The following is a 25,900-nucleotide window of genomic DNA, read 5'->3' as shown; positions in this document are numbered from 1 at the left end:
AGAAAAGTGTCTGTCCGTGCACGGGCTTTCCCACCAGGAGAGCGTGAGCACACTGACCGGCCTCACACGAGCGTTTAATGCCTGAGAACCGAATGGCACCTAGCATCTAAAACCTTCCTATGGTCCAGAGGTTCCCCGGGGTACCCGCAGCAGCCACTGCCTCGCAGGCACATGTAGTTTTCTCCAGTGCACCCCAAAAGGGTGAAGAAATAACTACAGATCACCTAACCGCCGCTCTGCTCTTTTTAAGCAAGGCTGTCTAGGGCAGAACATTTGTACGGAGCTCCCTCAGTACCTCTCCGCAGCATTGTATCTTCCGAGAAATTAATTTAACCGGGCCGGAGCCCCCAGCTCTGCCCCGCAGGAGGCTGGGCAGGCAAAGCCCTTACTGGAGGAGAGCTGCGGGAGCGGGGAGCTGCCTCTGCAGTAAGGAGCACCAGGAGGAGGCGTTCCTGATGGGCACGGTGACCACAAAGGAACACTTCGGTTCGCTCACAGCATGTCTAAAAGAACAGTCTGAACTGCAAGCCCCCACCCGGCCCCAGAGTGCTCTCGGTTAATTTGAGTCAGGTGCTTGCATCAAAAAAAAAACAAAAAAAAACTGAATAAACGTGTACTGGCTGTGCCGCCGCCTAACCCGAGTGTGTACTGGCACAGCAAAACAAACCCCAGACAGAAAGAAAAGCTACTTAGGTCTTCGGTTTGTTTGTTTAATAATTACCAGACGCTAATCTTTCGGGAGAAACTGAAAGTTGTAAACACTGGAGAGACGTTATAAATTTTTATTATTATTATTGTTGTTGTGATGATGTAACACATCAAGGTTTCCCGCTCACGTATTTAACCAAGGCATCTCGATTTGAAAGGAATCTAGGCCCTGATGCAACAGCTCCTAAGAGCATGCCTGGAAGCAAACACGTCCTTGGGTAGCTTTAAGCACGTGTTTTATGTCTGGTGGGGGGCACAGGTAAACTTCAACACATGTTTAAACGCTTCCCTCTGCAGGGAGCAGAAACACACGGTTTCTGGAATGCCGTCGTGTGTGATGTTAGCACGGAGAAGTGAAAACAAATCAAGTCAGAAAAAAATGTGTTGAATTGCCGAACACAGCCCTATCGCCCCCTGCTTACATACGCCCCCCGAAAGGAAATAAGCTACGTGATTTGGAATTTTTCACTGCTTCCTGTTATGAGAAACACCAGTAACTGCAACGCATCGAAAATCATCTAATTATCATGTGAAAAATGAAAATATAAAGAGTCTCACCAAGTCGGTACTGAGCCACTCCTCAATGTCATCCATGACAGAGGACTGTGCAACAGGGATCTAGGGAGTGCAGCGAGAGAACAGCAAGGCAGGCAAAAACCAAAACACATCCACAATCATGGCCACAGAGCGATGGAAAATGCCAGAAAGGAGATTGAAAAAAAAAAACACAAAACAAAAACAGAGATGTAACATGTGCTGGAAAAAAAAAGGCAACAAAATATAAATGGCATTTCAAATAAAGAAACACTTGGAAAGGAACTTATGAACAACAAGGCTAAAAAAAAAACAAGAGAAAGATTATGAGGAATGACGTGACTGGATGCCAGCAAGACGGGTAAACTTCTCGACCACATATTAAAACCATCAAGACGGACTGATGATTCTAATCTTGATCGTGAAAAGCTTTTCAGGGTAGAATACTGGATATCAGTTAAGTTTTTAAATGTTAAATTTACACTTTTTTTTCTTTTTTTTTTAATGGGTATTAGGCACAATGAGGGGTTAGCAAAAAGAGGGGCTCAAAGCCTTCTGGCACCACTCGTATGAAAGCAATTTCACTTTTTCTGAAGGTGGAGGCGGCCCAAGCCTCAGACAAACAGCGATGTTTCCCTCCGGATCCTCCTCCCACCGCACCACGGAGGGCTCGGCGAGCCTCGGCACAGCACCTTATGGAAACCTGTGCCGGCCCTGCTCCTCTCCAAAGGCAGCCCGAGGGGAGGCAGTGGGTCTGAGCCTGTGCCAGCACACGGCGGCGTCCCCAGGGTGCAGAGAGGAGGAGGACGGGGCAGCAGCTCTGCACACACAGCTCCCTGCTCCTGCTGCTCCCGGCTCCTGCCCCTTTGCACCGTGCGGCGCTGCACCCAGCCTGGCTGGAGCACGCCCACCAGGCTCCCAGCACCGATAACTCAACAAAAAGGCCCAAAGGCTGGCCTGTCCCGCTGCGATAACGCCGCTAACCACGCGCTGTGTGCCAGGGGAGCGGGCACGGTGTGCTGGGCGCTGCGGGCGGCTGGGGCAGCGAGGGGAAATGACTGAAGTTAGACGTACGGTTTCCTGATGAACCACGCTGCTTCGATGCAACAGAGGGCTGTGGAAGGAGTAAACAGGAAAGCACCACAACGGAGCTCGTAAGGACAACCCGACGAACAGTCGAGAAGCAGCGGCAGGCGTGCAGGTTGCAGGCCAGGGCACGGCAGGCGAGCAGCGGGGCTGGCAGGCGAGAGACCCTGGCAGTGCTGGGGAGGCTTCCCTAGGATGAAAAGGTGGCAGGGGCTGGCCACAGCTTTGCCTGGAGGCTTTCTGGGGAAGAAGAGCTGACAGAGGCTTTGCAGGTGGATCCAGTGGGAGCCGCAGCCTTCCCAGGGACTTGTAGGGGAGGCAGACAGACAGACACTGACTTAGAGGCAGCGACTTGTCATTTTGCCTTGCTTTCGGCTACTACGTGAAGATCCAAAACAGAAAATCTGTTCCTGCAGTTGGGTTTGGAACGGGGCAGGTTTAGGATAACTGCCCCTCTTTAATTTGTAACGGAGAGCTGAGTCGCGCACGTACGATGCTAGCACCATGTGCCGAAGCCGCTGCGAGCTGGCGCGGGTGGCGAGTAAGGAGAGGAGAGCTCTCCAGACATCTTCCAACGTGTTCCTTCCCAAGGACAAGTTACATCTTGTAGAACTGGCTTGTTAGTTTAACAGCTTTTGGGAAACTGGCTTCAGAGATATGAAGCAATGAATTTATTCAGCCTACAGCAACCTAAAAGCTGCTGCAGAAGTTTCGCTGCTGTCTCTCTCTATTTCCTACCGCTGCCCGCGGTAAGTAATGCTTTGGGAGGTGTAGCCTGCAGAGCTGCTGGCTGGTTTGCAGCTCTGAAAGACACCTCGGTTTCTTTAGGGATGTTACAAAATGCGTACGCCTTTTAATTTTTTTCCGCGAATAAAATAAGCGCAGCTGCTCTAGAAAGCGCGGCGGTCCCCATATCAGGAGGAGGAGGAATTCAAACCTCGGCTGTCCTGAAAACACACCAGATGACTGAGCAAGTAATGGATTCCCAGGAATCACAGGGCTCTTGAGTCTGCAGGAATCCTCCAAGAACAGCTCAGCAGTTTAGGTGGTTATGCTGCTGTGTTTTGTAAGATTTAAAAAAAAAAAAAAAAGAAAAAAATCTACTTTCAGGCAGACCGACTTTATACAACAAACAAAGAACCTTAGAAGTGCGGAAACACTTCGCACGGGTCACATATAAGAAGCACAGGGAGCTGTAAGGTAAACATTTGAGCATGGCAGACATTTGCTATTCAGCACTGGCCTTTTAAAGAGCTTCCCCCCATCTTCCAGGAATTTCACCACAGCTACAGAAAAGCCAAGGCTCTGTATCTATCGCTCCTTCCACGCTCAAACTTGCAATTTCCTTTCCTCAGACTCTGAGCCCCATTTTCCCCATAAATCATGGGTTAAATATATCGGGTTTAATTTGTTCAAGAACAAAGTGGGGCAGGAGGGGGGGGGGGACTCTCAAGAGCAACTGAAAGTTATAAAATGTTTTAACTACAACCTTGTACCATTTACGAAACTGACCACACACAGAATTTCACTTTTTGCCAGTCTGTTGTACACTTGGCAGGCCTCCCCTTTCCAGAAGTCCTAAACTGAAGAATGCCGAGGGGACTTTTGTTAAAGCTAATCCCCTAAAACACAACAGAGGCAAAGCGAAAATAAATTAGCTAGTTTACACATTCAAAAGACAACAATTTATGGGAACAAACAGCAGTGGCAGCCGCAGACTACATGGAAATGGGATAGTGTCCTGTTAATACTTTGATTATGCAAACATACACGGTCTAGTGGAGCTCTCAGTCTTGGCAAGACAGCTCCCTAGATAGTCAGTGCTGGCCGCAAGAGCTGTTTTTATAAGAATATTGTGATTCCTTTTTTTAAAAGCCTACACTCACTGTAAATGGAAATTAAGTCACAACATATTTTGGGTGCTTTAACTAGCTTTAAATAAAAGATGGGCTCATTGTTCAAATTCCTTTTTTTATTTAGTCTTTGGAAAATCCTACAAATGGGATCACTTCAAGAGGACTGAAAGGGAAATGGAAAAGGAGGGCCAGCAGAACAAAAGGGAGCTATCAGCGCCTCAAGACCCACAGGAACCCGGGTTTCAGGCTCATACTCATGTAAGTTAGATTGTGTTGGTGTTCTCACTAGGAGCCAAAAGCCAAAGTATTGCCAATATATTTCCTCAGAAGTCATAAAATCCAATATTCTACCCTTAAAAAGACAGTTTAAGGTTATTATTATCCCATTTTATTTCTATTAAAAATGATCCCACCGGAAAAAAAGAAGCAGGTATGAAATGACAATTCAGGTCTCTAGGTGAGCTCGTTAATGTTCTTAAAGTGTTTAACAAGGCTCATGCTAATTGTTGCTAGACTACTGTCTTGTAGGAGCTTCGTTAATTCCACTCCTTTCCGGATGTTTAACGAAGCTGACACCGGTGCGGGGTTGGTTGGCTGCTACTCCCCCCCCCAGGTTAGCAGTAGCAGAGAAAGGGCTGTTATTCCTACAGCAGCAGAACTGGAGCAGCCTACTCCAGCTCACCCTGACAGCCCCGTGATCTATTTCAAGCTGTTGTGATCTTGAAATAGCTGCCTGGCCTCGATATTAGAACGCGCTTGGCTTTACATGTAGGGATGCAATTAGCCACTTGATTACTTGTAAGTATGTTTACACACCGCACGGATGGGGAAGGCAAGAGCTCAGGTGCAGCGTGTTCCCAACGCAGCCTGTTGTGCCTGTACAACAACCTGCCGAGCTGGATCCGATAGGCATGCCCGGACGGTGAGAGTCCTCATCCACGTGGGGGGGGGGATCACACTTCTTGCAGTGTGCCGTAAAATCGAACGGCTTGGCAGGCAGAGAAGCCCCTGTGCTCGTCAGGACAAGGGAACGTTGCCTGCTTGCCTTCAAGAAGGAGAGGGGTCCTACCACACACAGAAGAAGCGAGATCTTCAAACGATTTCAAGCAATTTGGCCTCCAAGATGACTTTTTTTTCAATAATTTTATGTTTCCCAAATCATTTCCACGTCCTAAATCCTATCTTTCTCTTGAAGGCAGATTTAGCAGCATCCTACTTTGCTAGTAATTAACATCAACTCAGCAAAGATTTCGTTTAATCCTTACTCACGTAACTTCGCTGCAGAGCAGAACCTCCCCTCTAGCCTGGCACGCTGCTGGTGGTGAGGATGCAAGGCTGAAAGCTGTTTGTTTATCTCCTGTGCATTCTGGTTCGGTTTCATTCCTCCCTCGCCACTGTCCCAGGGTCTGTCCTGACACAGTGGTTTAAACAACAGCTGCCTCTTGCTTTTGCAACAGGTACCCAATTGCCAGGTGAGTGGGGTGACAGATTATTCTAACAAATGGATATATTCATGCACATCTCAAGAGCAGCTCGAATTAATGAGAAGGGGAACTGGAATTACCTGCACTAAGTGGTGGCCTTATGCTGAAGTCTGAGACCAAGAGGTGCTGCTGCAGCCCCCTGCACACCGCCAGCACAGCCTGTCCTGCGAGAGCCCAGACCTGGCACTGCTGACACATCCTGGACTGGACAGCTTGGCTAAAATCCCTGAGACGTGCTTGAAAAAGGAACATTTTCTGAGCATAAAACCACATTAGCTTTAGTGGATATAACTGCTTTGAGTCTTCGTGGTCCTGCTATCACCTTGCCAGCAGAACTGAGCTGAGGTTAAACTGAAACAGAAACAAAGCTGCCAAAGTCAGCAGGAGGGTGCCCAGGGAGCCCTGAACGAGCCTGCCCCTACAAAGGTGTGTTGGTGACCTGGGGTGCACAGAAGTGGAGTGCAAAGAGCTCCACCCTAAGCTTAACTGGGTTTGGAAACATCAGCTCACGTCAGAGGGATGTGACAATCGCTCTGGTAGGTTTCTTCTACAAGAACAGGGGAGGAAATCCCTTCCGTGGTCTCTGTGTTGTATAGGCACAGTTTAGGGCAATGTCAGCTCACCCCTCTCTTCCCCCTCATCTCAAAAGCACAAAAAGTTACCAAAGAGTCTGCACACCAGGTTTGTACCCGGCGTGCTGGTTATTCCACCTGCTTTGCAAATGCTACAGTCGTATTAACACATCTAGGTAAGAACTACAGCCAGTTAGGAGAGAAACGGGGTTAATTATTAGTTTGGTTTTATTTTAGGTGTTTCTCTCTCACATTTAGCGTACGAACAAGGCAACAAGCTTGTCAGAGCAGTGACTGGCTGGACAGCCGGACCCCCTTCCCTCCCCAAATCCGTATGCCTCCGTGAGTGGTGCAGTATCCTTTTTCCAGACCGAATAACCACAAGCCAGTGAAGGAATATCGTGTTTGTTTTTTTAATAACGCAGTGGCGTGAGCGGTATGAACAGCAGGGGTGCCGATTTCATGCTTCCCTGCTCTTGTAAACAGTGGAAAGGCAAAGAGGAGGAACTAACTCAATCAGCGGATTATTCATTATGGATGAACACCTAACAGTGGCACCGTGCATCTCTGGCTGCAACAGAGCCGCCGAACAGCAAGAGCCTCGGTGAGGCAGCCAACAGCATCGGGGCAGGGCGAGCTGCTCGCTGCACGGCTCCTCCACTCTCGTGTTACGAGCTGCGGGTCTCCGGCAGGCACAGAAATAAACTCTGCCTTCCAAGGAGAGGTGTCTGCATCTGGGCTCACCTACATGTGGTAGCAGGTACACAACTGCTCTTGGCTGCCTGCACAGGCCAGCAGATACGGCTGTATATATAGACACACACGTGTGCCCAGGCACTGTGCGTGCTTCAGGCATGCAGACTTCTCACAAATGCACAAAATGGCCCTCGGAAATGATCTGGAATAGCCCTAAATCTAGAAGAAAAAACGCCGAGCGTTTCGCAGAGCTGGTGCACTCTGATACTGCACGCTCTGAATTTCCCCAGCCTGAAATTCTCCGGGATGTTTCTCTTTTCAAGCATCGGTGGCTTTGTCTGGGACATTCGTGGCCCTCCCCGGCGCGAGGGATTCCTGTTCCAGAGGCATCCGGACGCCTGGCCCCATGCACTGGGCTGCAAGCACGTCGCAGCCCAGAGGGAATTCTGCACCGCACGTTTCTGAACTCAGCTGCAGTCAGGACTGTCTCAATAGGACTTCCTGGACTTTGTTCAGTTAGGTCGCATTACTGGTACTATTCTCAAACACTTAAAATGATGGATTATGTAGTACAAAAATACAAAATTGGTCTTGGAACTTGGCTTTAAGGCAGAGCAGAGGCTATTTTTTACCTACCTCTGATTTCTGCACTTAAAGCACGCTTTCCAACTTCTCTCTCCAAGCATGTTGAAAAAGGACAACTTCAAACGAGGTCAGATGTGCACATATTTGGAGACAGATCTCCAGAAGCTTGATTTTATCAGAACACTGGCATCTTTAGACACAGGAATTAAACCCTTGAAGCCAGAAATGCTGTTGTACCTTCTGGAGTCTGAATCCTAATGCCTGCGTAATTCCCTGACTGGGGTGGAGGATGTCAATTTGGGTCGCAGTTCTCCCATTCTCTTCTTCTCGTACAGAAGTACCCCTGCATTGTTCAGTTCGATTAAATATGATCCTACAAACTACATATGTTTATTCCAGACCATGAAGTTAGGCGCTACCAGAAGAGGCTGTTTTAAAGGCACCTAGAAAGCGTCCTCTTTATGAACAAGCTGCATGAGACTTGTGTTTATCCCTCGAAAAGTGGATACTGCATAAAGAAATCAAGACAGTACAAGGAACCGATTTGATCCCCAGGCCTCTTCCGAAGGTGGCATGTCATGCTACAAATGATTAGGCTGGTCGCAGGCCTTTGTCCTGTACAAACCAGGAATTGGTGCAAATCTTTCCCTTTGCCCCAGGTAACGATGTAGGTGGGAAACAAACTCCTTGTACTGTCTGATTTCAGGTGGTTCAGTAGGGCAGGATGAGAGGTGAATGAAGGATGGTTATTCTAGGTAAAGGGACTGGGGTGGGCAGGAGGAATCGCTTCACTGGTGAAGTCCTCACCATTCCTTGTGTAATTAGCCACTTGTCTATGGGCTCCATGTCTGAGTTCCCACCTTTACCTCTCCTCTGCGTTGAGAACAGAAAGGTCCATAAAGAGAGCAACCACAGCAACACCCGTGACAAAGCAATATAACAGCAGCAAGTTGAAAGCTTCGCGCACACACACACACACACACACCCCGTGGCAGCTCCTGGCAGCAGCTGCATCCCCCTCTGCAGCCTGCAGGAGCATCCTGGCAGTCGTTCAGGCTGCCCACCTCTAAGAGCAGCCGAGGTTAAAAGGACTGCTGATGCCTCCGGTTCCCTCTGCGCAGGTTGCAGGCTGCGTGGCACAGCGCTGCAGAGGCTCTCCGGACGGCTTCTTGTCCTCCAGCACTTTGTCCCCGAGCCGGGGCCCGGGCACAGAGCCACCTCCGAAGCTCCGGAGGGGCTCGCTCGGGACCGGCACCGCATGGTGGCTCCAGCTCTCTGGTCCTGCCCGAATGGGGCTGGCTGAGCAGAGCCCCGTGCGAGTTTGTGTCCCTGCACCCAGCTACCCGTACTGCACGGGATGCCTCTCCTATCCCCGTTACAACAGACAGCGGAGGATCGGCTGTAATTTCTTATGTCTCATTTCAGTACTTGTGCTAAGAGGGAAAAAAACGGAGGAAAAATCACTCCAACTTTATCCGCTCTCTGCGTAACACTGGAGAACTGTTTCTTGGACACCTCTCCTCCCAGTTGCGATCGCGCAACAACTCTGTGGCAACAAAAGCAATTCCCAACATGGAAAAGCAATATTAAGAAAACAGCGTATTTTTAGCTTGTTTCCAGCTGCTAAATCATATTAAAAGACAGCTAACGCCACGTGACCAGCCGTCTCTCCACAGACCTTTCTGAGAATGACTACATTAGAAATGTCGGATGTGCTGAAATTTAGCACTGGACAACTGTGCTGGAAGAAGACGTGTGTGAAGAATGTGTTGCAAAGCTTTTGGCTCCTCCCTAGAGCTGTTCTTAAATTAGCTCTCTGCCCAAATTAACGCGTGTCTTTCATTTACTGAGCGCTGCCAGTTTTTTCCTACACATGCCAGGGCTGGTAACTTTAGGGAAGTTTAATTTTTTATTTCCTTTAAGAAGAGACACCCACAAGCCTCACAACACTAGACAAAAAGCCATGTTTACCAACTACCCAAAGGCTGCGTTTCAAAACAAGCTATTCTGATTACCCGATCCAGTCATCAGGACCTTTGAAAAGAGGCTGAAAGTCCCTACAACATCTCAGAGCCCAAAGTTCCCCAACCCGTAAAGCGCTTGTCCCCAAACAACTCTGACCCATCAGACTAGTTCAGATTCAGCCCTTTGAACCGACCGCACTTGGGGCAGAGCAGCAGCTACGCTGGCACGGACGACACGTCACAGCGGTGCCTCAAGCCGGGCTGTCTGAGAACGAGTGCGAATAAACACGGGGGTGACCCCAAGCCACCAGGGGAACACGGCCCCCTCGGCCGGTAGCTGAGTGCAGGCCCCTTGCTTTTGGCTAGCCAGGAACAAGGGGCAGAACCTCAGATCCCTCCCCAGGTCCTCCCCGTAGCACAGCTCAGTGACACCGGAGGCTTGGACGGCAGCATCGGCTCCAGGGACTCCTCTCTCGCTCCCCGGTGTACTTCTGCCCCTGCCTCCCCATGCTTCCCCCTTTACCCATGCCATGCTGGCATGAATTTTTGCGGGACCATGCCTGAAACTGGCCACAGGTTATAAATTACCCTTTTTGCAGGAGGAGGCAGGAACAAGCAGACGGATTTGCTGGGTGGGGGGGGCGCTCCGTAAGAAATCACTGCTGAAGCCCTGCTGCCACTGAGCTATGGCCAAGGCAGGCAGGCAGCTGTGATCTGACCCCAGCTGGCTCCAGGCACAAATTCTCCCTGGCTCAGAGCACGAGCTGCCAGGCATGCCAGCTGCCCAGAGCACTCCCATTTCAACTTATGAAAGAACCAGGGTGGGATCAGCCAAGGCACGGGGAGGCAATTCTCCGCGGAGGGTGTGCAGGCTGCACTGCCTCTCCCACGCTACGCTGGCTCTCCCGTGCTCCCTAGTGGTCAGCACAGACCAGGATTGGCCTAGGGAAAGGTTCTGCACTTGCTCTATCATCTAAAAACTTGCGCACGGCTGCGTACAAAAGCGCAGGACGGTTCTAAAAAAGGAGGGCGGTTGAAAGGGTTTGAGGGATGATCTGAAAGCTCTTTTCACGTCTGCCTTCGTAGGGGCATGCACACAGGGGCCAAGCTCACCCTCCAGGACAAGTTTCTAGTATCATCCAGTGCGAGGTGGCAGCGTGTGGGTCTCTTCTGCCCACACGAGGCAGCAGGAGCCTGCCCTGGGACAGAACAGCCTGCATGCGAGGACAGCTTTGGCAAGGCACGTGAAGCATTAAATCTACACGATTTCTCTTCCTGCAACTCGCGTGTGCATCCATGCACTTCAAGCAAAGGCTAGCAGATTAAGACTGCACCAACTTTCATAAGAAAAAGCAAAGCAAACAGTTGCGCGCCAGTGTTGACACGACGTTCCCTACTTATTCTTTTCAGCAACAACTCCAGTTAAAGAAATGGACCCCCCAGGCAAGCTGCATGAACACAGGACAATTTACCCACTCTCATTTTGAAGTCTTTTAGGCTGGCGTACTAAGTAGCAGCTCTTTAGAAATCATTACTGAGCAAGTACTTGCTCATAGATATCAATTTCAAAATAGCCGGTACCAGCACGTCACCGGAATACAGAATGAGACGTCTCAGTCAAAGCAGCTGTCTACAGCCTGGATTCCGCACACAGCCTCAGACAACGAACCGCAGAGCAACGACCTACCACTCCTGTGTTCTGTTTTCGAACATCCAGGGCGGACGCCAGTCCTTTGACAGCCTGTGGATCCTCGTATGTCACGCTGAAACAAAGGAACAAACCACAGAACTAGAAGGAAGTCCAGCAGTCACCCGTGCAGAATGCACACGCTACTCTGATTTGCTTCCCCTGAAATCAGAAAGCATGTTCTTTTTCTGAACAAGACTTGAAGCGTACTACGTGCATTCCAAAAGAGCAGTGTGCTCTGTATGAAGAGTGGCTATCGGTTCCAGTGAGCTTGTTGAATTAAAAAGAGCAAGATTGGCGTTATGAAAGGTAGGCAAATAGGTTATGAGGCACCATAAGCACATCCAACAGCTAGCAGGGGACTATGAAAGGAGGCCTGATTACAGACTGCGTTTTGCAGAGCTTTCAAGATGACATTTGGAAGCCTGACCTTGATGCATGGAGGGGAGGAGGCAGAGAGGAACTTGGAGACAGGTGAAACCTAACAAGAACTAAAGCGAAGCATACAAAGAAGTGCACTGAGTAGGTTAATCATCGTCTATTTGCAGAGGTTGGATTTTTAAAAAGCTCCTTAAATTGCTGCACCAAAAGGAAACGTACTAGTCAGCCGACAAAGCCAACCATATCATTTCTCTGAGCGCAGGGGGTGAACCAGGAGTCGAAGCAGATGCCAGCACCTGCCCATAAATCTGCCCCTGGGAGGAGCCGTGTGTCTGAGCAGGAAGAGCACTTTCCCCTCCTGTGTGCTGGCTTCTCCCAGGCTCTGAGCTGAGCACCCAGAGGCTCTCACCTACGCATCGTGGCATGTCACGCTCGCATCTTTACTGCCTCGCTCTTGCTCACGGAGTACAATCCAGGGAAGATACAGCAATCCTCCCCTGTGAAATCGTGTGCTCCTTGTTCTATTAGCTCACAGAAGTAGATGGAGGTGCAGTGTGGGAAGGCTAGTTTCGCGCTTCATTTAGCGCAAGCGACAGAGGGAACTCCATTAAATCTCTCTGCAATGCATCTCCTTTCTGACTACACATTAGGGTTCTCAGCCTGAAATCTCCAGTGGTAACGTATGTCTCTACAGCAGAGCACATCTTCTCAACACTGACACTGCAGCTGAGGCACTACAAACAGCTATACTCATGACTGCAAATGAAAGACCCCAGTAAGCTTGCCAGCTGAAGTTTTCCAGAGCTGTTAAGGTCTGAGCTAAACTATTTAACAACATTTCTTGGTTTGAGACAAGATACTAATGATGTTTTCTGACTGCTGGTAGCCACTACGTCCTCTTGAATTTGAAACCAGGAGGAGGCAAGAAATAACATATGAAAGAAAAATACCTGACTGTCTTTTAATGAATCTCACTTGACAAGGATCAAAGGATTTCTTAATAGGTGCACAGATTTGTTTTACATTAAAATAATTGGACCTGTTAAATACCCATGAAATTGCCAGATTTGCAGCTCTAGAGATGCAAGCCCTTCACATATAAACAAATTAAAGAGAGTACAGCAGCCGGGCAAGCTACACTGCCTTGACATCCTGAGAGAGTCTCACTGCTGGGCCAAAGGGAGAGTTTAACTGGATGTTAACTCTGCCCCTGATGACTGCAATTCAGTCACCAAAGTATATCCGTGACCTTCAACGAAGGACCCTTATGCTCCTCTATCTCAAGCACTGGCTGGGTGGATGGGGTGACAAGCTTTTTTGAGAGGAAGCATCTGCAGAAGTAAAAGCAAGTTCATTTCCAAGTTTCCAGTGAGCTCACTAAGATGGTCAAGTAACATTAATCAGCCAGTCTGCTCTGCCCAGAAGCAAGAACGTTCCCATTTTCTAGTACTCATAAAGGCCAGCGGGATAAGGCCTGGATTAAAAGCACACAAACATACATCAAAACTACTTTTTCAGTCTGGAGTGAAGCAAAGAAGTTTCAGATTTATGACCTTAGAAAACAGCAAGGCCGTGACTCAAACAGTAAAGACAAACTCCAACATACTTCTTTCGCTGCTCAGCCAAGGAACTGCCTCTTGTCTGTGCAAACATGTCGAAGTCATCACGAGGGTTACTGTGTTGTAGGGAGCCGAGCGTGCCACTGACGCTGTTTGTACCCAAGTCTGCAAAAGAAGCAAACCAATGAAACAGCAAACCACGTGCACGCACCACTGCTGTGACTGTGTAGGTTACAGAGGAAGTCACTAACAATACGGCTATAAACATCATCTGGTTAACAGTTGTAGCATTGGGCACAACTGTCCAGAAGAGGCTGGAGGCTGCCAATCACACATTTCTGAAAGGACAGTGGTAGAGATTGTTTTATTCCTCCTGGAAGCACCACACCATAGCTATTCCTGATCAAGAAGCCAGTATCTGGAAATGGGTGTGCACTTGCTGCCAATCTCACCCCCAGGTATTCATTATTCAGTAGTACGGTCCAAAATTTTGGGGCACGGATACTAGCCTTCTCCGTAATGCTGTGTCTCAGCTACTGACTGTGAAACCAACAGTTTCACATCAGCAGATCTGATACTGGTGTGGCAGAGCAGAGGCTCCCTGATCCACTAGTGAAAGAGGAAAATGGCTCCTTGAAATCCCAACAGCCCACTGTGAGAAGAGCTCACACTGTGTGTTCAGGTTGGTGCCAGGGACCTCAGCAGTTGCTCAGACCTGCTCCCACACTCACACACCTGGATTTCCTAGCAGCCCCAGCGTGCTGTTCAAGACCCACAGACTGGTCAGGCTTGAACAGGTTCATGCATTACAGCCTCGGGTTCATCAGCACTATTTAGATCAGGTACTCACCAAGCCCTGCAAGCTGTGAAGAAAGTGAAGACTGCGGTGTTGAGTTTCCGACCATTGGGCTTACTACAGCTGGAGAGCCAGGACCCAAATCTATTAAGTTATCTTCTGTCACCTCGTTCAGTACCTGTTGGGACACAAAAGCACAGTAAGTTACACGTGCCGGAGATTTATTCCTGCAGTACAACATTTAACCCCCCCAAAATAATGGTTGCTTCCTAAAAAGACCTTTCTTGTGTACTTCCAAATGGACTCCTCTCTTGGGTACTAGGGTGATGAGTGCAGAACAGGAAGGGTCAGACAGTAAAGAACTGCTCAGGGCAGCAGGGAATCTACATCTCTTCAGATTTATCTAAAGTGTCTGTGTTCTCCACCCCTTTTAGCACCAGACCACTGTGAATGTCAAAAGTCTGCACGGACTCAGAAGCAATCAAAAAAAGTCAACAGATGAAAGAAAATCCATCACGGCTTGTAAACACAAAGATGTTTTAGAGCAGCGCCTTCCTGAGCTAAAAGCGTCACCTGAAGTTTGCCACATTCTTGTGCTCTGTTCTTTGTTCCCACTATTAACCACCACCACAGGCAGGACCCAGGGCTGGATGGACTTTTTATCTGATCCCGTATGGCTAGTATGGTGTAGCTACTGCTACAATAAATGGAGCCAGGTACTTACTCCATTGCTGGCATTTTGCGTCGAACGTCCTGATCGGTAACGTTCAAATCTGTTAAAAAAAATAAATAAAAATCGTCATGGACTATTAAAGTCACCAACAAACAGTGAAAAATGCAAGTTTATAACGAAGTCCTGAAATGCTTGTGACTAACCTTAGCTTTCATTGGTTCAAAAGAGAACTTTAAAAGCTTTAACTCCAAGCTAGGACAAAGGGAGGATAGTTACAGAAGTTGCATCCTTGCTAGTGTGGATATTAAGTTGACTGATCTGACCTTGCAGCACACGCATGCCTGAAAAACACTGTAGGATTTGTCTTTGTTTTTTTCTTTTTTCATTAAGTGCTTCTTGATAGACTATTCTGTTAGCCAAGGGACAGGAGCAACTGCAGTAAGATTGATGCTCCCAGCTAAACAAGTTGAGCACCGCAGTGAGTCTTACTCCCACTTAACAGCTCCCTCTTGCTGCAATACATGTAAATTAGAAGCCATATGCATGCCAGCACGGCCCTATCCAGGCAGCATGTGTCAAGAGAAGCAGTACTTAGTAAATAATTTCTTAAACCATTCTGGGTCAGCGCAAAGATCATCAGAGTCTATGTTCAAATAGGCTGGTATTTTCCAGGAAGTAATGATGATGGATAAAAAAAACCTCACACTTATTAGGGGAATAAATCTGGCTAGTCAAGATCTGGTTTCTTCTCTGCTCCTTCCCCATCCGGCTGTACAGCTGGGACCCCAAACAAACCCAGCCTTCAAGAGCTCAAAAAAGCAGGGGGAACTACCTACTCCCGAGGCCCATCTGAGCCCAGTCTGTCCTTCCTGACCAGGAGAAGCACCATGATTTCTCTGAAGCTAGAATTTTTTTTTCCTCATTCAAAGGTAATTTCATATGTAAATTTGGTAAAAATAATAATAATAAAAAAAAATCTTAGAATCCTTTGGGTTTTCTCCCAGACGAACAAAATGCAGTGGAGAATCTCAAGCAAACTGAAATATTTTCTTAAAGTAACAGAGGAAAATGCAGACTTAAAAGGCAGCAAAAACAAATCCAGGCCCAAATTTCAATTTTAGGAAACTGTGGGTGTCTAGCTTTACTGGAAATCCAGCTCCCTGAACTGGAAACCCACGACACCTCCCACCTCCTATTTCTCACCAGAAGGCTTATGAACCACACGTTCCTTTACATCCAAAGCTCCAGAGCGACGGCCAGAGCTCCTGCCTCCGTCACTGCCAGAGCTTGGTACCCACACCAGAAATCAATGTGATGGATGCGGAGCTTTTGGAACAACAGAGGAGGAACTGGGATTTATTGAAAGGCTCAGACCAGTGCAGCTGCCGTTCCACAAAGAGCTTGCTAACGCTGCTCAGCTCACCTTTCAGTCTACAACGATTACGAACGCTTTGGCTACAGGCAGCAAAGCTGCAGATGGAGGAAGGTGGAAAAAATATTACGGGTGACCAAACTAAGCCTCAGTGACAGTTACACTCTGCCCCTCGTAGAATTACGCTCGTGCATGAAACACACACCAACGCACATAAAAAGCCAGCATTTGTTTCAAAGTTTGCCCCGATCTCCTCTGAAGGGCTAAATCAAAGACAGAATTGAGGCCACAGAGCGTTCTTTCCAGCCTCTGCCGTGACAGCACAGATTCACAGATCTGGAGTCTAATTTATTTTTAAAGGCTTGAGAAACAAAGCCCTGTGCTAAGAACAAGGAACAAAGGGTACTCTTTAGTGCCTCACTCCCCAGGCCTGTCATTACGGGGAAGATTAAACTTTCCCAAGACTGCTGCATCACGTGTCACCTCCTGCAGCAGATGTGGCTGACAGCGCCTTTGTCTGACATGCTGAAAGTCCTCTGACCCAAGTCCCGCCCCTGGGGATGATGCCTGCAGATCAGCTCTTCAAAAACCTCGGCTCTGCGCAAGCCGGGCTTTTTCAAGATTTTCAGCGTTCTTTAAAAACAAAAGCCTTACCCGCACGGAGGCTGTGCCCGCATCAGGCAGCTCCCCCTGCACCGGGACTGAAAGTAGGAAGCTCAGAGATCAGAAGGCAGAGAGAGCTCACAGGAGCCTCCCTGAGCCAGGAAGCAGCACAAGCATTTGTGCAGAGCCTAAGCTAGCAAGTGGAACCAGCAACCGGGGTTGTGCTATTTTCAGTCCCAAGGCTCCTACATTCGTGCAGCACCACCCAGCAGGGACTTACGGACTCAAGCCTCCGCTAGTTCAAAGAGTTTTGCACAAAGCTGCCCTGCATTTTACAGACATTCCCTGCGAAAATTCAATTGCAAGTACAAAAAAAAAAACAACATAGGATTTAAAGCAACAATTGAAACAGGAATGTTACCATAAAAAACAGTAGGATTTTGTAAATGCTTTCTGTGGTTTGGCTCTCTGCATTTTGTTATGCTGGACCATTGGCCCAGCTGGCCATCTCCATCAACTGACCTCTTTAACCGCTGAATGAAATCCCAGAACAAACGTAAACAGTTGACAGAAAAGGCGCCTCACCTTTCGTATCTGAGGAAGACGTTATTTAAATCATCATTCACGTGCAGCAGCTCCTCTGTGACTTCTTCATTGGACACTCGTGAGATAAGCTCCACAATTCTCTGCTGCATAGCTCTACAGGTTCGGTTCAGTTCCTAGGAGGAATGCATTGTGCACACACATTCTGATAAGCAGGTAGCAGTAAGTAGATTTAGTTGAGGTCTGTTCACAGCCAAACATATCCCCCAGCTGAGAAACACTAAGACAAGTCTATCTTTGCATGATTAAATGTCACCCAAAAGCACATCTAATCAAACATGCCCTTCAAGAGACGATGGCATAAAACCTTGAGAGCCTATTTACAATTCAACATCCTGATTCTTCTTTAACTCTGAGCACTTCAGAAAATAAATAACTGTACTTTAGTGATCTGTTTTAAGAATAAAACACGGTAATACAACAGCTTTCCAGAAGAGAGTTTCCAACGAAAACTCCATCTGCTCTTTTTGACAGCATCATCCTCAAAAACTAAACGATGCACGCGGTGGAGCAAGTGGGGAAAAAAGTTCATCAGGGCTAGCACAGGTAGCTAAATGTGTGCTACACAGCAGGAAGAGAAGGGCTGGGGACGCAGAACTTGCCACGTACTGAGAAGATGAGGGTGAACGCACAGCAAGGAGCAGGAGCATGAAAAGATGAGCACCTCGCTCGGAACTGAACCGTACCCAGAAACACTCCCATCAACTGAGCGAGGCCACAGGCAAGAGATGGCAAAAAGGCAGTGGGAAATTTCAGAAGAACATTTTAAAGAATATAGAGTAAGGGGATTTATTTTAGAAGTCTCTCATGCCAAGAAACCTGGGCTTGAGTTTGCCTGAAGGAGTTCTCCTGTGTCCAGGACATCTCTTTGATCACCAATTACTTAGCAGAATTTTTTACCCCTGTTGGTCTGAAAGGCCTCGAGACCAAAGGTCAAAACTGACTGGTATGTCGAGGAGGAACTACAAGAAGAAACGTGACATATGGCACGGCGCCACTGACTAGACCCACGGTTTTACTTCAATAAGCACTGACATTTCAACTAAAGCATGTCCCTTCGTCATCTCCCGCCCCCCCAGCTCCACTTCAGAGCAAAAATTCAGCACTAAACAAGGATGACTTGTTGGTACACAACCTTCGGGATGAAAGCAAAAATGTGTTTGTTTTCCTTGCTTGGTCTGACATCCTAAGCTCTGGATAAATTTCACCTAGTGCAATCCAGCTGCCTTAACAGCTTGAAGAATGTGTTCTCCAATGTCAGTTTTGATCCCATCACTTTAGAAGCAGATTGTGACATTTCAGAGGTTTGTTTGCTGCCTTTCCGAGAGGGCTGACAGTACCTATCTATTCTGCTCAGAGCTGGCTCTCTAGCAAGCTGTTTACATTTGATTGTTGGAGAAAATGTCAGGAATTATTTAAGGAGGATGGCTATATAAACCTCAAAGCAAGGAGCCCTTGCATACAGCACCAGGCTCACGGCTTTCAAAAGACTAACCATCCTTTGTCATCAAAAACGGGTTCTCACCAGCTCTGTGATTCAGATTTAGGATGCATCAGTCGAAGGGAACCGGTTGGAATAAAGAATCGCTGCTGTCGCTCCATTTTATGATCAAGTTCTTTAACCTTAGAGCTATGCCGTAAGGTTACGCTGTCAAGATGTTAGTAGTTGTTTCTGAATGTAAGCAAACTGTTCCACACTGTTTTGGTCTGTCATGGTTTCCTGGAAGCTTCTTTTGCTTTGAGCAGTCCAACCCAAACGGGCAGCAACTGAAAGGCTCTTTATTGCAAAGCCTCTCATCAGATGCCATCATGGCTCTGAGACAAACACACAATACCGCTGCATGGGAGAGACCGGCTTTTGGATCGATTTCAAGCTCTGATGTATCACACAGAGCTATTCCCTGCCTCCCTCCAAATGTACTATTGTGGGAGCCCATCCTCCCTGCTGGAGGATCAAAACAGCAGCCTATTTCGGAAGCTATGGAAAGGCAAATACCACGTTAAGAGCAGCAGCTGGAATGCGAGATCACAGTATTCCTCATCTGTGCTGCATTTGTTCCTCAGCCAAGGGCACCCCGCTACCACCGGCCTGGGGAAGCAGATATGAAGCTTGACCCACGAGCTCAACTAATACAGTTTTCTGAGATAATAAATACAGCTCTGGACTGAGACTTTCCAGGAAATAAAACTCTTCTGGGTACCCCGTCAAACCCTCTGGACAGCAGGAAACTTCAGCTGAGCTCCTGCCTTAAGCCACCGCCTTCAGGAGAAGCTACAGCACATCTGGAGAGAGAGTTCATATATTTCGAGATGCAGAGAATCCACAAACCCTTGGCAATATTTAGTCCAGCTGGAAATACGGAGTGTTTTTTCCTGCAGTGACTGGAAATGCTTTACCATCGCATGAGTGATGACAGAGGACTTGAAAGCAGCAGAAACGCCCAGTGCTTACTGAGCCTATGGCAATTCTAGGCTGTGTTGTGGTAAAGAAGACTTTATGTTCAACATTAGGAAAAAAAATCTAGCTACACGGACAAGAAGGCACTGGAGTAGGTCTCAAGGGAAGTCAGGAAATCCTTGTCACTAGAAGTTTTAATAAATGAAGAACATCAAGTGATGAGACTAAATGGGGTCAAGCACAGCCCAAATCCGTTATATAAACCAAGCAAGCCAAGGCATTGAAGTGAACTACAACAAAAGCCACCCCCTCAAAAAAACACTCAAGCACGGAAAGGATCAGAATCGTATCTGCTAGGAAGGCATTACCTGGAGTAACTCAAGGTCTGAGGAATCCTCCTGTCCAGGTACCATTTCTGTCAGCATTTCAGACATCACTTTTGTATTCCCACGAACAATATCCAGTTCGCTGCGCAGCCGGGCAATCTATTTTGGGGTAAAAAGACAGCAAGATGCTACATAGTCCTGTGGTTTTAAGCAGATGATTTTCAAGAACTGACTTTGTGATACATCTGGTTCTGTCTGACTTAATATCTGAAGCTCTGGGTATTCTACTGGAGGGGAAAAAAAAGTTAAAGGCAAAAAAAACTTTTACCCAGGAGACAGTTTTAGAAAAAGCAACAGAAAAAGAAAAGAACTTTGTAGGACTGGTCACTATCACAACAAAGCCAGATGTGCTACGCTCGTATGGAACGGAAGTAATTGAAAACAGCAGCTAAAAACAGATTTTGGTTGCAGTATACCTTGCGTGTCTCACTCTCACATGGGGAAAGATATACAACTTTTGAGCATGATCTTTGGCTCTAAAGTTACCATTTTTGCACAGAGAAAAGCTGATCTTATATTAGGGCATTTGCTAGGGTCTTAGGCATGCAGGCTTAAGTCCTTGTTAGAAAAACTTACAGCATCTGCAAGACATTCTGTGCCTCTGAAGGCGTGGGGCTAGGGGGAGTAACTGTTTACCTACAGCACAACTGCAGCGTCGATTGGTGGAGACCGTGAGGTTTCATAACTGCTGCCATTAGGAGGCCACATGTACAAATAACCCTAGATTTTACAGCACAATAGGAGGAAAGATTACTAAGTAGAACCAGACCTAAGAGGCAGTCAAAGCCAGAAGAGTTAAAAACGAGAGTTCCTCTGCAAACTAGCTTTTAATTTGATCTGCTTAGTCTCACTCAAAAGAATAATCATCCCAATACCTGTTCCGAGTTAGCAGTGATGGGACCAGTCACATTCAGAGCTGGAGCCTGAGGAGCAGAATACGCCGTTGGAGAAGTTGACGAGTAAGAACTGGTGCTCATCCTTTGCTGAGACTGTGAGTTGTGCATATTTGCTGCAGGATCAACTTCGGGAACACTCTGCCACATCAGAAAGACAAGAGTTCAAAAGCTGAATTGTGACGGCACTTGCTTTGTCAGCAACCTCAGGCCAGATATGTTCAAATATAGAACATAATTGTACCTTGTGGAAAAGGTCAGTGTAGTCATGAAAACAGACTGGCGGGCCAGCCCATATACAGACAGCTGCAACAAAAACGTACGCCTGTATTTTTTGACCCAACCCACATGCATTTAAGTCAATTTATCTTTACAATAAAAGTGAGAAGAAACATAAAAACAAGAGCTAAAGATAAATAATTGTGAATAATTTGAAACCGGGAACTAAACTGCAGGCTTACAAAAGATGATGTGATAAATAGATACTGGATTTAATTGATCTTGACACAAGGATTGCAATCTTTCAGTCCTGATCATCTGCATTTACCACTTCAAAGACTCATTAACTTCTCAGGGTGAATAATCAGAACACCTGTGATCATAAAGTTACTTACTAGCAGTAGTTTTGTCAACTTTACAGACCTAACTGTTCAAAGGTATAAAGACCTCATGTTACCATGGGATCAGTGGGAGATTCGGACTCTGCACACCTTTGAAAGACAGACAGGCTTTGGTTCAGGCTTATCACCAACAGAAACAAGTAGAGTACTGAGAAAATGAAGCAAATCTGAATCACATGCCCTTCTGCTCTCTATTTGAGCAAATTAGCTGCATTTATCTGGTGGGTTTGTGGTGCGAGACAAGCGTACAAACCTCAAAACTCTTTTCAGATTGATGTTTGACTCGAGGGAGGAGATCCCATTAGTTTATCAGCCAGTCAAAATGCAGCTGCATTATGCTTCTCTTACATGCCCCTTCACTGTAAAGAGGTCTTTTCAGAAGTGAGAAAATAAGCCAAATTCAGGTAAACAGGAGAAAGAAGAACAGTTACCCAGCTATTTACACGTCTCTGGAAAATGCCCCCGGCATTGCAATGCTGCAGCTTACCCTCTGTGGCGTGTGGATTGGAGATAAAGCATCAAGATCTGCCATGGGAAACTCTATGCCTTTCCTCTTGAGTTCTTCATAAATATGCACTACTCCAGTTAAATCAGGGCTACTTCGAAAGGCATCAGCCCAAGCCTGGAAAACACGAGGGATTATCCATAAACCTTCCCAGTGAAGTTCCTGATACATCCTGACCTCGGGTACCAACTACAAAAGCTTTCACATATTTCAGCCTCAAAGGGAAGCTGTAATCATTAAACCTGATCTGAAAGATCCTACAAATGTTACCAAGACAGTCACGTACACACTTCATATGAATGTAACCCAGACAGAAACCCAGAGCACATTAGCTTCGTATAACCCTGCTTCATCAGAATCTATCAATGCAAGTGAAAGCCTCTTCCAAGCTCCTCTCCTTAGCACTGATTGCATGCTGATCTTTTCTTCATATTCTGTGGCCAATGAACCACCAAAGAAAGCCTGTGTGAAAGATTAAATTGATCTAGGCAAAATTTATGAAGTCACACGGCAATCCTACATAACCTTAATTTATTTTGTGAAACATCCTCATCTATCGAGGAAGAAAAAAACACAGCTGGCAAGTTTTTGTCAGTATTTTATTTGGACCAAACCTAAATATAAAGGGTTGCTTCTGAGGTTCGTATATCGTGAAACACGCAGTGCCACGAGCAGCAGAACTAATGAAGCCCGTATTCTTACGGAGCATATCCAACACTAAGACACCCCGGAGTGTCAGAAAGAGCAGGCTTAAAGGAAGAATTTCCCACAGCCAGAACACTCATAATATCTCTCCCGCTTGAGCCCTCTCGTGTCTACAAAGACTTCAATTCATATTTGAGCTTTTCCTTCACCGGGAGCACTAAGTGTTTCTCTTCGCCAGCCAGCCTCCTGTACTCATGAAGCTGTTAAGAACATAATATCTTGTAAGAGTCTACCCCCTTTCATTTTTTTTTTTTTTTGCTGGAAATTTGCCAGGTATTAACAATTTAGGGGACGGAAAAACTGCAATATCATGACTCAATTAAAAATGAAGTGTTCCCCCACATATGTGAGGTAGAGTAGCTGGCTCCAGAACTACTGAGAGACGTGTGTGGGCTCCAAACTTAATTCATTTAGTCATCCCTTTTACACCAGTTCTTTGACTATTTTTATTTTAAAAGCTGTTTTTAACCACGTTTCATATTGAAGAGGAGAGAAATCAAAGGTAGCAAAACAAGATAAGAAATAATATTAACTTTTAATGTGCATTTGTATTTTGTTCAATTCTAAGAAAGAGCATTTCCTGCCCTATGTACTCAGGAGACAACCTATTATCACTTGCAAGCTAACAATTCTGGGTTTGCTTCCCAGCTTTGCTCGAGTAAATTAATGGCATCTACTGTTCTGATGCAGTGCAAGTCCAAACAGCCCCATGTGAGCCATGGAAACCAGCTCAGACTGCAATGAGGCATTCAGTTTTCTTGGAACTGACCTTCAAAACCGTCCCTAATTATCACAGAGACATTCACTGTGCAGGTACCTCTGCTCTCGCACCGACTCTGCATTATCAATTTATGTCAGGAGTCATCTGAATGTTGCTTCTCCATAACGGTGCTCCCCACTTCAACTCTATTTGCAAGTAAGAGCGAAAAATGTTCGGCAGGGGATGTTTTATTTAATCGTCACTCAAAAGAAACTTAGAGGCAAAAGCCTGCTCCCTCGTTTCACGAGGCTTGCTGGCCCAGGAGGATGTACTAATGCATCCCCCGTTTCCCTGGGCATTAAGGGCAGAACTCACTTCATCTGCACTCTACCTTTCTAACATATTCCCTCTCCTACAACTCTTCGCCGGAGAAAGGAGACACTTTCATTTGTACTTTTCATCTGCCTGAGCTGGGGACGTTATCTGTACCTACACGTCTCTTGGAGGTCACAGCCAGGACTGGGCACCATTGTCCTAAGCGCTGCCTACACACGTTGTTAGACAATCCCTGTCCCAGACAGCTTACAATTCAACGAGGCAGAAGTAATATTAGCTCTGCTTTACAGATAAGGAGCTACACAGAGAGCTTAGGAGGCTTGCCATTGTCCAAAGAAGCGTATGACAGAGGTGAGATTGAAACTGAGATCTGAGACCTTCGGAGACTTCGGGCCAGACGATCGAAGATAGGCGCTTCAGGATGCTGCTGTCTAGGCCCCACTTGGCACTCTGTGTGCCCAAAAAGGTTAATTAAATACACTGCAAATCTGGCTTCCGTATCAGTGCCATCACAAGACCGCATTTCCAGTCTCAGACACTCAAAATTTGCCATGCCACTAAAGATCTCCCCAAGCTTCATCTTTGATGCCCAGCAGGGCGGCAGCTAGGTGGTGGGAACTCTGAGGTGATACGGCAGCTCTCAGCAGGGGCACAGCAGTGAGGAATAGAGGCCTTTGAGCAAGGTGAAGAAGAAGGATAAGCATTATCTAATACATGCTAATTCGTATACACTGGGAAATGGGTTGGGAAAGTGAGACACAAGATGCCCAATGTCTCAAAACAGGCAAGTCTCTAGATAAGAAATTGCATGGAGCTTTATCTACTCTTGCTAGGGAAAGGCCCGGGAGTACAAGAGCTATATGGCTGAAGAATTGTGCTGTTTGTACAGCCTTTTTCCATGCTTCCAAGTCTGTGTTATTAATCCTCTCATTTCTCTTCACATTAATTCCCTGATATCAAATTGTAAAAAGCCTCCAGAAGGGGATAAATGTAATGTTAGTGGAGCAGAGCTGAGAAGAGATCAGCCCCCCTGGAACAGAGGTAACTCCAACTGCAGGGAACTCGAAAGAGCAAAGTGGTCATGACATATCGGACACTCCGGGTGCACATGTCCGTAGGGCAGATGAGACCCACCCACAGGCAACTTTCATAATTCCCAGGCTTTTTGTACCAAAAGACATTTAATTCCCGGACACGGTGAGGCTTTTAGCTCTGCTGCACTAAGTCTGCTGAGATAAAGCTCTGCTTAATGCACTGAGGCAAGGACTGGGGCTTTCTGGTTATGCTATAAACACCTCCATCTTAGTTCCATTAATACCTTGCAGCCCACATAAACCCAGGACTCAGAGCAACCGACATCCTCTAAAGCAGTGTAGAAGAGCAACCAGTACGGAAACAAGAACACAACTTCTCCTTATGGGACAGCATTGGCCATCACCGCCCAGTCTCCACACGCACCAGCTCTCCCACCCAAGCAGACAGGAGCCTGAGGGCTCAGTCAGATGCACAAGAATTACTTTTAATGATTTCATTAAGGCTTTTTTTTTTTTCCTTATAATAGCGCAACATTGAGATCAGAGACCAGAAATAGAGGGACCCCACGTGCCCCAGTGAAATGCCCACCTTGTTTCCCCACCCAGACTGTTTCCTCTTTGGAAATCACTTATTTACATTGTCATGCTCTAACAATGTCCTGCCTGTGTATCCAAACAACAAATAAACCAGCAGAAATTCAACTGCGTGCTTTGCCACAAAAATCCGAAGTATATTTGGAAAACTATGCTGTGTGTTTGTAAATACCATCCCCCAAGAAACATTGCAGCAGGTTTATATAATTTTAAATATGCAGTGCCTTTTAATCTCTGCTGTATGCAATAGCCTGTAGGAGCTTAGTGATAAAGCTTCCTATAATTGTGAAATTTCCTCCAGGCAGGCACCAATGTTTCCTCATGTGTTGCTAATGGCTTGTGGAATTAACATGGCTGTTTATTGTTATGCTGCACAGAAGGAAAAGTGGCAGGCAGGCCTATGCCTGAACGTCCCTGCTGCAGACAAGGATCTGACAGCACGCTTATACTGCAGAATAACCAGAGAAGGGACACCAAAAACATTTTATCTCCGATATGATCGTTTACTTTCCTGTAGCCATCTTTAAAAGGAATTCAGAATACTTCGTGAAGGAGAGGAATGGCTCTATT

At 46.8% G+C, this 25,900-nt stretch overlaps 1 protein-coding gene across 9 annotated transcripts in view; it reads right to left on the bottom strand.

The window, feature by feature from the left end:
- TOM1L2 (target of myb1 like 2 membrane trafficking protein) overlaps positions 1 to 25,900 on the bottom strand; it is a 54,639-nt gene that overhangs the window by 6,508 nt on the left and 22,231 nt on the right. For 6 of the 9 annotated variants that reach the window (XM_066977677.1, XM_066977675.1, XM_048068371.2 and 3 more), the window contains exons 5-14: positions 21,944 to 22,078; positions 20,819 to 20,977; positions 19,926 to 20,042; positions 17,142 to 17,275; positions 14,633 to 14,681; positions 13,963 to 14,086; positions 13,160 to 13,277; positions 11,173 to 11,248; positions 8,329 to 8,394; positions 1,267 to 1,326 (exon numbers count right to left, since the gene is read on the bottom strand). In XM_066977677.1, coding sequence (XP_066833778.1) covers positions 1,267 to 1,326; positions 8,329 to 8,394; positions 11,173 to 11,248; positions 13,160 to 13,277; positions 13,963 to 14,086; positions 14,633 to 14,681; positions 17,142 to 17,275; positions 19,926 to 20,042; positions 20,819 to 20,977; positions 21,944 to 22,078 — 1,038 coding nt within the window. The remainder of the gene's footprint in view (positions 1 to 1,266; positions 1,327 to 8,328; positions 8,395 to 11,172; positions 11,249 to 13,159; positions 13,278 to 13,962; positions 14,087 to 14,632; positions 14,682 to 17,141; positions 17,276 to 19,925; positions 20,043 to 20,818; positions 20,978 to 21,943; positions 22,079 to 25,900) is intronic. The other 3 variants (XM_066977676.1, XM_066977678.1, XM_066977680.1) reach the window with 3 other exon arrangements.

Source organism: Anser cygnoides, chromosome 15, assembly GCF_040182565.1.
Source record: "Anser cygnoides isolate HZ-2024a breed goose chromosome 15, Taihu_goose_T2T_genome, whole genome shotgun sequence".
Taxonomy (NCBI): Eukaryota; Metazoa; Chordata; class Aves; order Anseriformes; family Anatidae; genus Anser; species Anser cygnoides.
Note: the sequence above shows the minus strand (reverse complement) of the source record. Positions and strands in the feature narration are given on the sequence as shown.